The sequence below is a fragment of the Chiloscyllium plagiosum genome, unplaced genomic scaffold (genome assembly GCF_037043375.1).
Source record: "Chiloscyllium plagiosum isolate Xiang-an unplaced genomic scaffold, Cpla_swu_hap1 HiC_scaffold_37, whole genome shotgun sequence".
Lineage (NCBI taxonomy): Eukaryota > Metazoa > Chordata > Chondrichthyes > Orectolobiformes > Hemiscylliidae > Chiloscyllium > Chiloscyllium plagiosum.
This window is the reverse complement of record NW_028270175.1, coordinates 21,770,266-21,787,127: the sequence shown is the minus strand read 5'-3', so window position 1 is coordinate 21,787,127 and position 16,862 is coordinate 21,770,266. Positions and strand designations below refer to the sequence as shown.

Genomic DNA, 16,862 nt, shown 5'->3' with positions numbered 1-16,862 from the left:
GCTGAAAAATGTGTTGCTGGAAAAGCGCAGCAGGTCAGGCAGCATCCAAGGAGCAGGAGAATCGACGTTTCAGGCATAAGCCCTTCTTCAGGAATGAGGAAGGTGTGCCAAGCAGACTAAGATAAAAGGTAGGGAGGAGGGACTTGGGGGCCTATCGCATTTCCAGCACCCCTCCCCCAAGTCCCTCCTCCCTACCTTTTATCTCAGCCTGCTTGGCACACCTTCCTCATTCCTGAAGAAGGGCTTATGCCTGAAACGTCGATTCTCCAGCTCCTTGGATGCTGCCTGACCTGCTGCGCTTTTCCAGCAACACATTTTTCAGCTCTGATCTCCAGCATCTGCAGTCCTCACTTTTTCCCTGGTGATAGACTGGGAAAAGGGTGAATCGGACTGGTGTTAGACTGGGCATAGGGCAAATCAGACTGGTGACAGACTGGGAGAATGGTGAGCTGGACAAGTGATAGACTGGGTGAAGGATGAATCACACTGGTGATTGACTGGCTGAAGGGCAAACAGGACTGGTGATAGACTGGGAAAAGGGTGAACGGGACTGGTGATAGACTGGGCGAAGGGTGAATCAGACTGGTGTTAGACTGGGTGAAGGGTGAACTGGACTGGTGATAGACTGGGCGTAGGACAAATCAGACTGGTGACAGACTGGGAGAAGGGTAAACCGGACTGGTGATCGACTGGGAGAAGGGTGAACTGGACTGGTGATCGACTGGGAGAAGGGTGAACTGGACTGGTGATAGACTGGGCGAAGGGTGAGCTGGACGGGTGCTAGACTGGGAGAAGGGCAAACTGGACTGGTGATAGACAGGGAGAAAGGTGAGCTGGACTGGTGATAGACTGGGCGAAGGATGAATCAGACTGGTGATAGACTGGAGCTGAAAAATGTGTTGCTGGAAAAGCACAGCAGGTGAGGCAGCATCCAAGGAGCAGGAGAATCGATGTTTCAGGCACAAGCCCTTCTTCAGGAATGAGGAAGGTGTGCCAAGCAGGCTAAGATAAAAGGTAGGGAGGAGGGACTTGGCGGCCTATCGCATTCCCGACGCCCCTCCCCCAAGTCCCTCCTCCCTACCTTTTATCTCAGCCTGCTTGGCACACCTTCCTCATTCCTGAAGAAGGGCTTATGCCCGAAACGTCGATTCTCCTGCTCTTTGGTTGCTGCCTGACCTGCTGCGCTTTTTCAGCAACACATTTTTCAGCTCTGATCTCCAGCATCTGCAGTCCTCACTTTTTCCCTGGTGATAGACTGGGAGAAGGGCGAATCGGACTGGTGATCGACTGGGAGAAGGGCAAACCAGACTGGTGACAGACTGGGAGAAGGTCAAACCGGACTGGTGACAGACTGGGAGAAGGGTGAGCTGGACTGGTGATAGACTGGGCGAAGGATGAATCAGATTGGTGATAGACTGGAGCTGAAAAATGTGTTGCTGGAAAAGCGAAGCAGGTCAGGCAGCATCCAAGGAGCAGGTGAATCGATGTTTCGGGCACAAGCCCTTCTTCAGGAATGAGGAAGATGTGCCAAGCAGGCTAAGATAAAAGGTAGGGAGGAGGGACTTGGGGGCCTATTGCATTCGGATGAATGGGACTGGTGATAGACTGGGAGAAGGGCAAATCAGACTGGTGATAGACTGGTCGAAGGGCAAATCCGACTGGTGAAAGACTGGGAGAACGGTGAGCAGGACTGGTGAAAGACTGGGAGAACGGTGAGCCGGACTGGTGATAGACTGGGAGAAGGGTGAACCGGACTGGTGATAGACTGGAAGAAGGCTGAGCTGGACTGGTGAGAGACTGGGAGAAGGCTGAGCTGGACTGGTGATAGACTGGGAGAAGGGTGAATCAGACTGGGAGAAGGGCAATCCTGTCTGGTGGCAGACTGGGCGAAGGGCGAATCGGACTGGTGATAGACTGGGAGAAGGGTGAATCGGACTGGTGACAGACTGGGCGAAGGGCGAATCGGACTGGTGATAGACTGGGAGAAGGGTGAGCTGGACTGGTGATAGACTGGGAGAAGGGTGAGCTGGACTGGTGATAGACTGGGAGAAGGGTGAGCTGGACTGGTGATAGACTGGGAGAAGGGTGAGCTGGACTGGTGATAGACTGGGAGAAGGGTGAGCTGGACTGGTGATAGACTGGCTGAAGGGCAAACCGGACTGGTGATAGACTGGGAGAAGGGTGAGCTGGACTGGTGATAGACTGGGAGAAGGGTGAGCTGGACTGGTGATAGACTGGGAGAAGGGTGAGCTGGACTGCTGATAGACTGGGCGAAGGATGAATCAGACTGGTGATAGACTGGAGCTGAAAAATGTGTTGCTGGAAAAGCGAAGCAGGTCAGGCAGCATCCAAGGAACAGGAAAATTGATGTTTCGGGCACAAGCCTTTCTTCAGGAATGAGGAAGGTGTGCCAAGCAGGCTAAGATAAAAGGTAGGGAGGAGGGACTTGGGGGCCTATCGCATTCCCAACGCCCCTCCCCCAAGTCCATCCTCCCTACCTTTTATCTCAGCCTGCTTGGCACACCTTCCTCATTCCTGAAGAAGGGCTTATGCCTGAAACGTCGATTCTCCAGCTCCTTGGATGCTGCCTGACCTGCTGAGCTTTTCCAGCAACACATTTTTCAGCTCTGATCTCCAGCATCTGCAGTCCTCACTTTTTCTCTGGTGATAGACTGGGAAAAGGGTGAGCTGGACTGGTGCTAGACTGCACGAAGGGTGAGCCAGATTGGTGACAGACTGGGCGAAGGATGAATCAGAGTGGTGATAGACTGGAGCTGAAAAATGTGTTGCTGGAAAAGCGCAGCAGGTCAGGCAGTATTAAGGAGCAGAAGAATCGATGTTTCGGGCACAAGCCCTTCTTCAGGAATGAGGAAGGTGTGCCAAGCAGGCTAAGATAAAAGGTAGGGAGGAGGGACTTGGGGGCCTATCGCATTCCCAACGCCCCTCCCCCAAGTCCCTCCTCCCTACCTTCTCCGGCTCCTTGGATGCTGCCTGACCTGCTGCGCTTTTCCAGCAACACATTTTTCAGCTCTGATCTCCAGCGTCTGCAGTCCTCACTTTTTCCCTGGTGATAGACTGGGAAAAGGATGAACTGGACTGGTGATAGACTGGGAGAAGGGTGAGCTGGATTGGTGCTAGACTGGGAGAAGGGTGAGCTGGATTGGTAATAGACTGGGAGAAGGGTGAGCTGGACTGGTGCTAGACTGGGAGAAGGGTGAGCTGGATTGGTGATAGACTGGGAGAAGGGTGAGCTGGATTGGTGATAGATTGGGCAAAGGGCGAATCGGACTGGTGACAGACTGGGTGAACATCAGAATGTGATTGCCTTGACCAGCAACTATTGTTTCTCTGTGACCTTTTTGGTTGAGTTTATTATTGATCAAGCTGTAGTGTACAGTGAATATTGACCAACTCTTGCTCACTTACTTTCTGTTTTATCCCCAGGAAATCATCGTAAGGACAATGTTTGCAAACCCTGCCCCACGGGCACCTTTTCCAATGTACCAGGTGCTAAGTGCCAGCCTCATACCAAGTGAGTGGCTACCCAGGTCCCTGATTGATCAGTCCCAGCCTCCTGTTGGAGGTACAGTTTGGGATTTAGCAGAGACACCGTGATGGTGAGACTGAGGGAGAGGGGTTAGCAGGCAACAGTGGAGGCCCAGGATTCACCTTTGCTTGGTCTTTGATTTAGGTTGAAACAAGAGCTACAATTTGGCATCAGTGCTCCTTTCTTCGGCCAGTGAAAATCATTCTGCTTTGGGACCATTGGTCAGAAGGATACTGAGTGTAAGAAATAGGAGTAGGAGTAGCCCATTAGATGAAACTGCTCTGCCATTCAACAAGAGATCTGCCCAAGGTCTCCATCATGCCAGTTCAGCATGGCCCTCAAGTATCTGATATACCTCCATGCTAACCTTTTCGTGTTTCGTGCAAAAGGTCACCCAGATCCCTCTGCAATTTTTTTGGGGGTCTCTCTCCATTTAACCAATAGTCTACCTTTTGAATCTGCCGACCAAAATACATGATCTCACACCTTCCTACATTAAACTCCATCTGACTAGTTTTTGCCCACCCACTCAATCGATCGACATTCCCATGCAGATTCCTCATGTCCTGGTCACTCTTCCCCCTTTTTCTTTGTATCATCAGTGTATTTGGATTGAGGCTCAAGGACTAATCCTTCTGGTGCTCTGCCATTTCTATCTTTCCAATCTGAAAAGATCCACTAACCTGAACTCTGTGACTTGTGCGGGTTACCAGTTCACAATCTATGATGATGCATTTCTTACAATACCATGAGCTTGTATCTTGTGCAGCAACTCTTTTATGTGGCGCTTTATCGATTACCTTCTGGAAATCCAATACACCACATCCTCCAGTTCCCCTTTATCTACTTTGTTATATCCTCAAAAAAACTGAGCAAATTTGTCAAACACAATTTTCCTTTCACAAAACAATGTTGACACTATATTTGATTTTGTTAAGCTTTTTCTAAATGCCCTGCTAATTTCTTTCTTAACAATGAACTTGATCATTTTCTTAATGACGATACTAGGCTAACAGGCCTTTAGTTTCTGCTTTCTGTCTCCCTCCCTTGACCTGGTTGTCATAGAAGCAGATTTCCAATCTGCTGGAACTCTCTCTGAATTCCAGTGAGTTTTGGAATATTTTGACCAATGCTCCCACTATCCCTGCAACCACTTCTTTTAAGGCATATCTATTAAGATAGATTAACTGACAGCAACAGCTTGCTGCCAAATTTGTCAATGTTATGACATTTCAAATGTTGGGGACAATCGCTGCTCCCTCACCCTGGCGCTGCTGCACAACTTTTCCATGATTCAGGGCAGCACGGTGGCTTAGTAGTTAGCACTGCTGCCTCACAGCACCAGGAACCCGGGTTCGATTCTTCCCTCAAGTGACTGTCTGTGTGGAGTCTGCACATTCTCTCCGTGTCTGTGTGTGTTTCCTCCCACATTCGAAAGATGTGCACATTAGGTGGATTGGCCATGCTAAATTGTGATGTTAGATGGTTTATGGGAAATGCAGGGTTATGGGATTAGGGGTGGTATGCTCTTCAAAGGCTTTGTGTGGACATGATGGACCAAATGGCCTACTCCTGCACTATCGGGATTCTATAATCCTATGATTCAGTAGGTCACAGATGTGTCACCTATTGGCTCCGTCCAGCTTTCAAACTGCAACACTGACTCAGAGCCTTGTTTCGTTAGAATGACAGAAATATTCGCATTCCAGGAAATCAGTCTCCATTGGTCCAGCTATTTTTACTGACTTTGCTTTCTCATCTGTTCTTTCTCCAGCTGCTCCCTGTTAAATAAGCATTTAGTGAAAGGAGGTACAACGTCTGAAGATGCTGTCTGTGGCCAAGTAATAACCAGCACCATAGCAACCAGCATCCTCACCATCTTCACCCTGCAGCCTATTGACGAGAAACTGAATCTGACAACTGTATCCACTGCAGTCACAACACCTAAAGGAAACAGTGAGTCAATTTAACCCGAACGATTTCTCCTTTGTTTGCCCAGACAAACCCAATTATAATTGCCCCTACCTCCACCTTTTTACTAATAGACAAACTTGTAAATATGTAAGCTCAGGTGAAGGTGCCATCAGGTGAAGAAAGGCTGAACGTCTGAGGCTGACTACATCAATGAAACATTCCCCTGCACTACAGCCACTGGAAACCAGTTTGGCAGAGACCAAGATGTAAATAGCATTAAATGGAGCATCTGCACAAAACAGCAAATATTCAGAACACCAGGGGTGCCCTGAGAAACATACTCCCTCTCACTGCGTAAAGTCAAGAACTATAATAAATGAGATGGAACTCTGAGACGGGCCACAGGGTTTAAAAAAATCTATAAAGGTAGATGGTGCTTATCCCAGGGAGATTGAGGAACAGGATTTGTGAGACTATCATTAGAAGACAATCACTGGATCCTGGCTGCTTTTTGCTGGAGGAGAAGGTGTGATCTCCTGCTCCCATTTCCTGCCTTGTGCTCTTACATTCGGGCTTAAAAGAGAATTAGCAAGCGACAGAGAGAAAGTTAGAGGCTCAGCCTTTCTTATAGACAGCTCTGCTCTTTCACTCCCTCTTACACACTGTCTTTGCTCTCTTTTGAATTGTCATTCTTTCTCTCTGTCTGGAGTCTCCTCCCTGATTCGCTCATCTTATTTTTCGACCGCTCCTCCTTTCAAGATGCTCTTAAAACCTTCCTAATCTTCCATGGCATGGTATCCACTTCTGATTGATTCCCCATTATTAGGAAATATCTGGGATGGTTTACTACATTACAGGTGCCATTTAAATGCAGATTATTGTAAGTCATGCTGTGATCTGATATCTGTTTTGTGATCCTCCCAGGACAGATGGTCGATTTGTTTTTGGCGATTGGGTTAATTCTTGCGTTCCTACTGATCCTCATTGTTTCAAGTTTGCTGTTCAGACGCAAGGAATATTTCAAAAGCTTGTTTTTATCCAACAAAACTAAAGGTGAGAATTTTCCGGTGCTGTCTAATGGTCTCTGTTTGCTTTGTTCCCTTTTTATCTGTCCTGCAATCTGAATTCCTCAATTATAGAGTCACACAGCACGGAGACAAGCACTTCAGTCCAACCAGTCCATGTCGATCATAATCCCAAACTAATCTAATCTCATTTACCTGCGCTTGGCCCATCTCCATCCAAATAGTTACTATTCATGTACTTATCCAAATGTCTTTTCAAAGTTAGAACTGTACCCAAATCCACCACTTTCTCTGGATGTTCAATCCAAACACAAACCATTCTCTCTGTTTTAAAAAAAAGAAATTGCCCCTTATGTCTTTTTAAAATCTTTCTCCCCTCATCTTAAAAATATGCCCCTAGTCTTGAAAATCCCCACCCTCGGGAAAAAGATACCCGCCATTTGTCTTACTGAAACCTTCATTATTTTCTAAACTTCTATAAGGTCACCCCTCAACCTCCCACGGTCCAGTGAGAAACGGTCCCAGCCTATCCTGCCTCTCCTTATAACTCAAACTCTCAATTCCCAGCAAGATCTTTTCTGAACCCTTTCCAGTTAATAATATCCTTCCTACAACAGGAAGACCAGTACTGGACAACAGTACTCCAGAAGGAGCCTCACCAACATCTTGTACAGGGGTAAAAACAATGACTGCAGATGCTGGAAACCAGATTCTGGATCAGTGGTGCTGGAAGAGCACAGCAGTTCAGGCAGCATCCGAGGAGCAGTAAAATCATCGTTTCGGGCAAAAGCCCTTCACATCTTGTACAACCTCAATATAACATCCCAACTCCTATGTCAAAGGTCTGAGCAATGAAGTTATCCTCCAATTCTTTTTCTTCAATGTGCCTCTGGAGTCCATATTCCCATTTCCTTCATATGTTCATTCCACCTTCTGCTCCTGTCTGAATCTGGCCCCCTTTACTTGTTTGATGTTGAAAGCTCGACAGTAGGTGATGGTGTTGGAGCAAACATTTTCACCACTAACTGGAGTCACTTTCTGTCTGTCTTTCAGGCCCCGTCTATATTGTGACCCCTTACCGTATATACCTGGGCATGGAGCCCGGCAACAGTGCCAATGCTGATCAAGAAGATCCCATCATTCAACATCCCGAATCCCACATTCATTTTCCACAGCAGGAGTCAGTGAAGTCGCAGAATACAGGAGAGAGTCACATTTACCCAGTGGAGGAGGAGGGGAAACTGTTCCGGGACCCCGTGCCTGCTGCTGACTATTAGGAAACAAACTGAGCTGAACTGCCGTTGACAGACAAATAAAAGGAATATTGGAAACGCTGTTAAACTTGGAGTGGTGTTTCCGGTGGGAACGTGATGCTTGGACTAATCCAGCAGGCATGGCCATCCTTTTCCAATAGTTTCTAATATCGGACAGAATGCAGCTCCTTTCCATGTTGGGTTGATGTCTCAGTGCTGACTGGGAGACTCAATGTTTTTCCTTTGTGACCTGTTTTCCTGGAATCTGATTTTTTTTTTCAAAGAATCTTTATTTCCTGCTGTGTGTTAGATTGACCCTCAGAGCTGGGTTTAACTGGCTGAGAGGCTGGATTTCAGAGTTTTCTTTGAGATTAGCTGCAAGCTGACCTGCAAGTGCAGAGTCATGGGTTCTTCGTCAGAGTCCAAGCCCCTAGAGCTCACTAACTGTAGCTGAATGTTGGGGCACCGTTTGTACAGATACAACAGAAAAGGATTAGGTGAGTCGCCGAGAGTGGGCAGTGTCTGAATCGGTGAATGATGGGGATGGAATTTGAGTTCTTTGACCCGAGTAGCACTTAGGGTAACAGCTGAACCAATGATGAGCATGTGGTGAGTTCACACTTACTGTCACACCACATTAGAGCTGAGAGGCAATGTATAGATAGATAGATTGGGACAGTGATTCCATGAAATATCAACACCATTTCTCTTGCACTGAAGCAAACTTCACAGGTAAGAATTTGCTAATGTTTGGGTACCTGGTGGTGGAACACTCAGCAACAGTTCATTTTATTCTTTTATGAGATGTGGACATCACTGGTAAGGTCTATGTTTGTTCCCTATTCCTAATTGCTCTTGAATGGAGTTGCTAACCCATCCATTTTTAAATAGCCATGAGACACAGGAAAGGGTGTGGGGGAAGCTGGAACGGATTCATCTCTAGGTCATTTCAGGAAGCAATTAAAAGTCAACCACTTCAGGTCTGGAGCTGCATGTAAGTCAGACTGGATAGGGTTTGGCAGATTCCTGTCCCTGAAGGACATTAGTGTACCAGATACCATTTTGCGAAAAAGAATAATGGTTTAATGGTCACCATTGCTGAGGCAAGCTTTTAATTCCTGATTTTATTAGTTGAATTTAAATTCCATCATTCACAGTTTACGAATATCAATCTGAGCTGTGAGGTGACAATCTGCTCCGTTGATCAAGTTATCAAATCCAGACATCACTGCCCTGCTTCTACCGTCATGGGTGAGCCAGGATGGTAGTGCCAGTCTGTGTCAAGTTGTGTCCGTGCCAACTGAAAACACCTTCCCTCAATCCAGTTTCTCTCCCTTCATGCTACATGTTGTCAATACCATCAAAATAAGATGTTTTTTCTAACAGGGTTCAGTGGACACTGCCCTTGTCACTGACTCTTGTCCTTCAAGCCTGGTCCTTGGATTTCAAGTTTGGTAAATGGGCACAGGTACTGGACTTTTGGAAAGGTGCTGACTGACTGGGCCTTGGGATTGTGGATAGGGTGTGGGTAGAAAGGCTGGATGCCTGTAGGCTGAGAGTATGCTTTGTGCAGTGAGTGAGGCCAATGATTGGCTAAGTTCACCATTGCTAAATCATTAAGCTTATGGCTCCTGTATTGTTGCTTTTGGGGTTTGTTTTTTTTCCCCTCATGTAGCATGATAACTGCAGACCTGCATTGGTCAGGGTGTCTGTTTCTGTTGCCTCCGTTGTTGGATTGTGAACCTGTCTGTGTAAGAGCCTTACTATGACATTTCATATTATCACTTGTAACATAGAGAAATGGAACTGTGATCATCACCAATAAACTGCTGGATCATTATAGTAAATGAGCTGCCTCCAAATACCATAATCTGTATTATAGAGTTATACACTATGGGAACAGACCCTTTGGTCCAATTCATCTGCACCAATCAGACATTCCAGTCTGACCTAGTCCCATTTGCCAGCATTTGTTCTATATCCTCTGAACCCTTCTTATTCATGTACCCATGCAGATATCTTTTAAATGTTGTAATTGTACCAGCCTCCACCACTTCCTCTGGCAGTTTGTTCCATTCACTCTTTGCATGAAAAATGCTCAAGAATATGTGAAGAGAATTAAATTATCTTCCTGTAAAACTTTGAAAGTGATTGGGGACCAGGATGGAGAGAGGACACTGGCTGTAAAACTGAATGGGGAAGATTTTGTTCATTTTTGTGCTGGTGAAATACTGAAGGAAGCCAGTAGGGGGAACTTGTGTTCCATTCAAATAGTCTGATCGTGAATCAGGATGGGAACTGTGAAACTCCTTCTGAACTGCTGCACTGCACACTACCTGTACTGACTTAGTACAGGGTTAGATACAAAGTAAAGCTCCATCTATACTGTTACACAAAATACTCCTAGGGAAGGCACAGCAGAGGTTAAATACAAAGCAAAACTCCTTCCACTCTACACTGTCCTGCCAATCACTTTCAGGGAAAGCATAGCATGGATTAATTTGAAAAAACTCCTTCTACACAGTCCCATCACTCACACAGAGTAAATAATAAAGCCCCTTCTACACACCTAAGATAGGTAGAATGTGGACTGCTTGTAAAATAAGGCTCTCCCCTCTTCACTGTCTCAATTACAAACTAATTTAATTCATCTGACACCTTTAATATAGTAAACCAGCCCCAGACATTAATCATTCTCCAAACAAAATTTGGCTCTGAACCAAAGAGCTTTAGGAATGAAATTTCATAACTTACAATCGAGGCAGCTGAAACTTGGCAGCTAACGCTACGGTGATCCAAATTACAATTGCACAAGAGGTCAGCATTGGAGGAGTTGGGCAATCTTGGGAGGTTGTGAGGTTGCAGGAGCTTATAGAGGAAATGAGGAGCACAGTTTTGAAAAGAAGATGGAAATCATAGAGTCATACGGCATGGAAAGAGACCCTTTGTTCCAACCAGTCCATGCTGACCATAATCCCAAACTAAACTAGTCCCACCTACCTGCACTTGGCCCACATCCCTTTAAACATTTCTTATTTATTTACTTATCCAAATCTCTTTAAACTTTGTAACTGTATCTGTATCCACCAATTCATTTGGAAGTTAATTCCACACACAAACCACTCTCTGTGTAAAAACAAAAGTTGCCTCTCATGTCTTAGTTAAATCTTTCTCCTCTCATCTTAAAAGTATGCCCCCTCATCTTGAAATCTCCCACGCTAGGGGAAAGTCAGCTGCCATTCACGCCTCATGATTTTAAAAGACCAATATTCTTCCATCAAAAGCTGTGCAACATTTGTGGTTTTTAACATCAGAATTGATAGCAATAGAAAGTACCACTCAGTCCATTTCCATTGTACACGCTAAGCAAAGATCACTTGACAATGAAAATCAGACCAATCTTCAGATGCTTTGGTTCTTTAATATAATGGCTTGTGTCAAATTGAATGATACAGAATTTTGGTTCATTTGCAGAAGAGGTGATCTCAGCAAATTAATAGTAGAATAGTGAATTACAAGGATTGTTTCATGGATGAGAAACTGTAATTTATGAAGAGAGATTGAAGAGATTGAAACTGCTTTCCTTGGAGAAGTGAAGGTTGAGAGGAGATTTTACAGAGGTTTTCAAAATCACGAGGGGTCCTGACAGAATAACTAGATGAACAGAAACAATTCTCACTCAGAATCAAGAACCAATGGGCACAGATTTGGTGTTTTTCGAAAAAAAAGCAAGCACAAGGCAAAAAAGAAATTATTTTGCAGATGGCAAGTAGCTGGATTCTGGAATGCCCTGACTGGAAATGGTAGTGGCGGCAGGTTAACTTGAGGTTTTCATGAGGACATTAGATAATTATTAAAATAGAAATCATACTCACGGTTATGGGAAAAAGGTTAAGAGATTGGCACCAAGCCAAAGTGCTCAGAGAGCTGGTGCAGGTGCAATGCATGGAATAGTCTCCTTCTGACCTTTGATCACAGTAACCTTAAGCTAAAGAGGAGAAAGAGTCGGCTAGATCAGCCAGGGTGTCTACTGTTGACTGTAATTCAGCATCTCTTGTTGGAAAACTGTTGCATCATTACATCAGATAAAATAGGAAGAGGTTTAATCTTGGCTGGAATGCCACCTGTAATAGGACAATCGGTGGCTCAGAGGTTAGCACTGTTGCGTCACAGAGCCAGGGACCGAGGTTCGATTCCAGCCTCGGGCAACTGTCTGTGTGGAGTTTGCACATTCTCCCCGTGTCTGTGTGGGTTTCCTCTGGGTGCTCCGGTTTCCTCCCACAGTCCAAAGATGTGCAGGTTAGGTGACTTGGCTGTGTTAAATTGCCCATAGTGTTAGGTGCATTAGTCAGAGGGGAATGGGACTTGGTGGGCTACTCTTCGGAAGGTCGGTGTGGACTTGTTGTGCCAAAGGGCCTGTTTCCATACTGTAGGGAATCAATCCAACCTGTTAGTATTAGTTAATGAGAGTTATGCAGTCTTGAGGAACTCGGGTGCATGCAGGAGCAGAGGTGATAAATTTAAGGCAGAAATCAAACTATTGAAGTTCAGTGTTAATGAAATGTAACAGAATACCAAACCTTGGCTTTAATACTCTGTATGCATAAGATGACCATCAGTGCTGGATTTCTCCCAACACCTTTTGATTCAAATTTAAGTGAATATTTGTCCTCCTTCTGGGCTTTACATCTGCATCTTTAAAAGGTCAATGCATAAAAAGGTGGATGATGGGTGACTAGGATTTGGTGCAACTTAGGTTAGGGCAGGAGAGTTTCAGACGAGCTCACGTTTTTTGAAGAGTGTAAGATCCCTCTACACTGTTCCATCAAACACTTTCAAGGCGGGGAAAGAGGAGGGAGAGGGCCCAGATACACTCAGTTGAGTCCTGCAACTGGGCGTTGACCTCAAACTGCATGATGTGCAACTATTTCTTGGTATTTTCTGTTGAACATTTTAACAACTGATCTAATCAGGGTTGAACAGTTTCCTGTTATACTCAGTTCTCAGGTGAAAACCTTCTTGATTTGGCTCAATTAAATTTCAAATTAATTGCCAGATAATTTGGTCTGATAAAGAGCGATAGCGGCGTAATTCGAGAGAGGGTTGAAGAGCAAATGATGATTACCGTTTCTTAAAAATATCTATTTGTTGTTCTCAATTGGCAAAGTTATCAAATCCAGACATTACCACCCTCCATCTACAATCATGGGTGAGCTAGGATTGGTAGTGTCAGTCTGACCCAAGTTGTGTCTTTGTCAACTGAAAAGACCCTCCCTCAATCCAGTTTCTCTCCCATCGTGCTATATGTTGTGACTGTATCAAAACAAGATGTTGTTTCTAATTGGGTTCAGTAGACAATGCCCCACACCCACCCACTTCTTGAACATCAAGGAGACAAAGGAAGCTGGGGGAGTGGAGAAAAGATGACTAATTTCGAGGAGATTTGGGGAAACCCCTTCACTGTTTCTGGAGCTTTTATCTCCCCCAGCAGGGAGCTAGAACAGAAAATGTAATAATCAGTGTCCCAAAATGTTTCACTCCCAATATATGACTTTGAAGTCCAACAGCTGAGGATAATGGTGTTTGTTGTGGTGTGCACAGATTTCTAAAAGACATTTAATAAAGTGACACAAAACACTTGCCAGACAGTTGGAGCCCATGGAATTAGGGGGTCAGTGGCAGCATGGTTGAGAATTTGATTTGAGTGACAGGAAACAGAAGGATGTAGTGAATAGTTATTTTTTAGACTGGAAGAAGATCTACAGTGGGGTTCCGTGAGAGTGGGAGCATTTCTTCACATACTACTGATGTAGACCTGGGTATTCAGGTCAAGATTTCTACATTTGCAGATGAGAGAAAACTTCGAGGGTATTGTGAACGGTGAGGAAATCAGTGATGGATGCCAAGAGGATATGAAATGGACAAAGACGCGGAAATTGAAATTTAGTTCAGGCAAGTATACATTCTGGTTTGAGGAATGTGCAGCAGCAATGTAACACAAAGGATAGGATTCTAAATGCAGTGTAGAAACAGTGGGACCTCAGATTATTTGCACAAATTCTTGAAGTGAGCAAGGTAGGTTGAAAAAGTGACTAAAAGGGTGCAGAGTCCTGCACTTTATAGAGGCAGCCTCCAAAGCCTGGAAGTTATGACTAATTGTCGATAAAATTCTGTCTCAACGGGACTATTGTATTCAATTCTGGGCAGCACTCTCGAGGAAGGAAGGATGTACGCACTTTAGAAAGGGTGTAGAAAAGATTTATAAGAATGGTTCTCGGAAACAAGGACTTCAGTTGCATGGATAGATTGGAGGAGCTGGAGTTGTTCTTTCTCAAGCATAAGAGCCTGAGAAAAAAACTGATAGAAATGTTGAAATTCATAAGGAAATTTACATGACGTATATTGAGTTAAACTGTTCCCATTTGTGGAATGGCTGAGAACCAAAGGACACAAATTAAAGGTCATTGCCAAATGAACTAAAGGTGACAGGACAATAACCCAAATTCAGGGAGCAGTTAGAATCTGGCAAGCACTGCCTCAAAGTCATAGAGTCTCGATGGGAGAGAAATAGACTGGTCAGTCCATCAGGTCCGTGATTAAACTCTTGTTGAATAATTGTGTCAGTCCCATTCCTCTGAACTACTTTGTTTCCCTCAAATACCAAAAATCATCTTCCTTTTGAAATGATCCATCATTACCAGTTCCACCACCCTGATCAGCACTGAGTTTCAGGCCATTGATCCTTGCCGTGTACAAAGGTTTCCCTTCGCAGCACCTTCCCTCCCAATATCTTTTGCTCAAAATGTCTTTGAACCAACAGTTAATAACAGAAGTGTTTCTTTGTCTATTTTCTTTGTTAAATCTGCCCATAATATCCTCTTTGCTCCAAGGAGATCAATCCAGCTTCTCCAACCTCACGTTGGGGCTATAATTCCATCATCCGTGGAATGATTCTGGTAAATTCCCCAAGCACCTGCTCAAGTACCCTCACATCTTCCTGAAGCCTGGTGATCAGCCTGGTCACCATATTCTAGCTGGGGCCTAACCAGAGTTTTATGAAGTTTAAGTATAGGTCCTGTGTCTTTGTGCTCAGTACCTCTATCTATGAAGCCTAAGATCCTCTGTGCTTTTCAAATTACTCTTTCAAAGATCTGCAAACATCTATGTCTCTAAATTCCTCTGTTCCTTCACCACTAAGCCTGTATTGCCTATGCTTTCTGCCAAAAATCTCCACACATTCACACTTCCTGCTCATTCATTCCCACTGCAGAATATTATGCATCTCACTGTGGTGTTCTTTATCCTGGCACCAGGGGGGCTTCATGTCAGGTGGGACCTTACAGAAATTTCTGTCTGGCCTCCTTTACTGAAATCTTCTATAATACCTACATCTTTACTCTTTGCTGCAGTCCTGTGTCTTAGTCTGCACTGCAGTCCTTCAAGGTGTCTTCCATCCCAACAGTTTCCAGTTTTAAAGTAGCAAGCACCTCAAGACTGCTGCACTTCCTACTGCCTCTTCCTCTTCCAAACGGTCACACAGCTATTACCCTGAACGCTGACTACCTGAACGGTGACCAAGTCCTGAAACATTACATCTCAAAGTCATGAACCTGAGCTCAAGCAGTTAGAGATGCATCCTACACATGTACTTCCCCCAACACATAGGAAGGGACATGAAGTTCTCACATAGCACAACAACTGAAAACAACAAATCTCAATTGTCCATTTATGATCTGAAATGAATTATATTCCTCCCTTTTCAATCTGTTTTGTCCCTGTTTAAACAATGAATATTAATGAATTGATTGTTTCTGAACTTGATCTATGCTAGTAGTGATTAACTCACTTTTAAGGTTCTCCCAATTGAATCTTAACATTTCCTGAATTTCCTGGTTCCAGTTTGGAGACAGGGAGAGATAAATATTCCCTAACGATCAGTTACATGACTTCCTGGAGCAGCATGTTTATCTTTTTTTTTGATGTTTCTGCTTCCAACTATTTTGTCCATGACTGGTCTCTCTCCTCCTTACTGTCACTCTAGTCTTGGATTTGTTTGAACACCAATCATTAAAAGGCAAATCTTAGCAGGACTTGTACACTTAATGGTAAGGTCCTAAGGAGTGTTGCTGAACAAAGAGACCTTGGATGGCATGTTCATAATTCCTTGAGTTGCAGGTAGATAGGATAGTGCAGAAGGAGTTTGGTATGCTTTCCTTTATTGGTCAGAGCACTGAGTACAAGAGTTGGGAAGTCATGCTGCAGCTGTACAGGACATTGGTTAGGCCACGTTTGGAATACTGCATGAAAATCTGGTCTCCCTCCTATAGGAAGGATGTTGTGAAACTTGAAAGGGTTCAGAAAAGATTTACATGGATGTTGCCAGGGTTTGAGTGTTTGAGCACAGGGAGAGGCTGAATAGGCTGGGGCTGTTTCCCCTGGAGTTTCAGAGGCTGAGGAGTGACCTCATAGAGGTTTATAAAATCATGTGGGGCATGGATAAGGTAAATAGAGTCAAAGAATCATAGAGATGTACAGCACGGAAACAGACCCTTCGGTCCAACCTGTCCATGCTGACCAGATATCCCAATCCAATCTAGTCCCACCTGCCAGCACCTGGCACATATCCCTCCAAACCCTTCCTATTCATATACCCATTCAGATGCCTTTTAAATGTTGCAATTGTACCAGCCTCCACCACTTCTGCTGGCAGCTCATTCCATACACATACCACCCTCTGCATGAAAGAATTGCCCCTTAGGTCTCTTTTATATCTTTCCCCTCTCACCCTAAACCTATGCCCTCTCCCTCTGGACTCCCCCACCACAGGGAAAAGACCTCAGTGGTGGGTATATGAATAGGAAGGGTTTAGAGAAGTATGGGCCAAGTGCTGACAAATGGGACTAGATTAATTTAGGATATCTAGTTGGCGTGGACGAGTTGGGTCAAAGGGTCTGTTTCTGTGCTGTGCATCTCTATGACTCTATTAAGCCCACTGTTGCTCTTACTGCTGATATGGCTCTCAAAATGGAATAAGATAAACACGTGAAGTGAGACATTTGCAGGGCTATTGGGAAAGGCTGGGATTTGGGATTACGTGAGTTTCTCTTGCAGTGAGCTAGCATG

General features: G+C 44.8%; 1 protein-coding gene across 2 annotated transcripts in view; it reads left to right on the top strand.

The window, feature by feature from the left end:
- LOC122540140 (tumor necrosis factor receptor superfamily member 1B-like) overlaps positions 1 to 9,580 on the top strand; it is a 37,318-nt gene extending 27,738 nt beyond the window's left edge. For both annotated transcript variants that reach the window (XM_087980705.1, XM_043675445.2), the window contains 4 exons: positions 3,445 to 3,532; positions 5,322 to 5,503; positions 6,386 to 6,514; positions 7,540 to 9,580. In XM_087980705.1, the coding sequence (XP_087836831.1) occupies positions 3,445 to 3,532; positions 5,322 to 5,503; positions 6,386 to 6,514; positions 7,540 to 7,763 (623 nt within the window). In that variant the 3' untranslated portion in view covers positions 7,764 to 9,580. The remainder of the gene's footprint in view (positions 1 to 3,444; positions 3,533 to 5,321; positions 5,504 to 6,385; positions 6,515 to 7,539) is intronic.
- Positions 9,581 to 16,862: the final 7,282 nt, after the last annotated feature.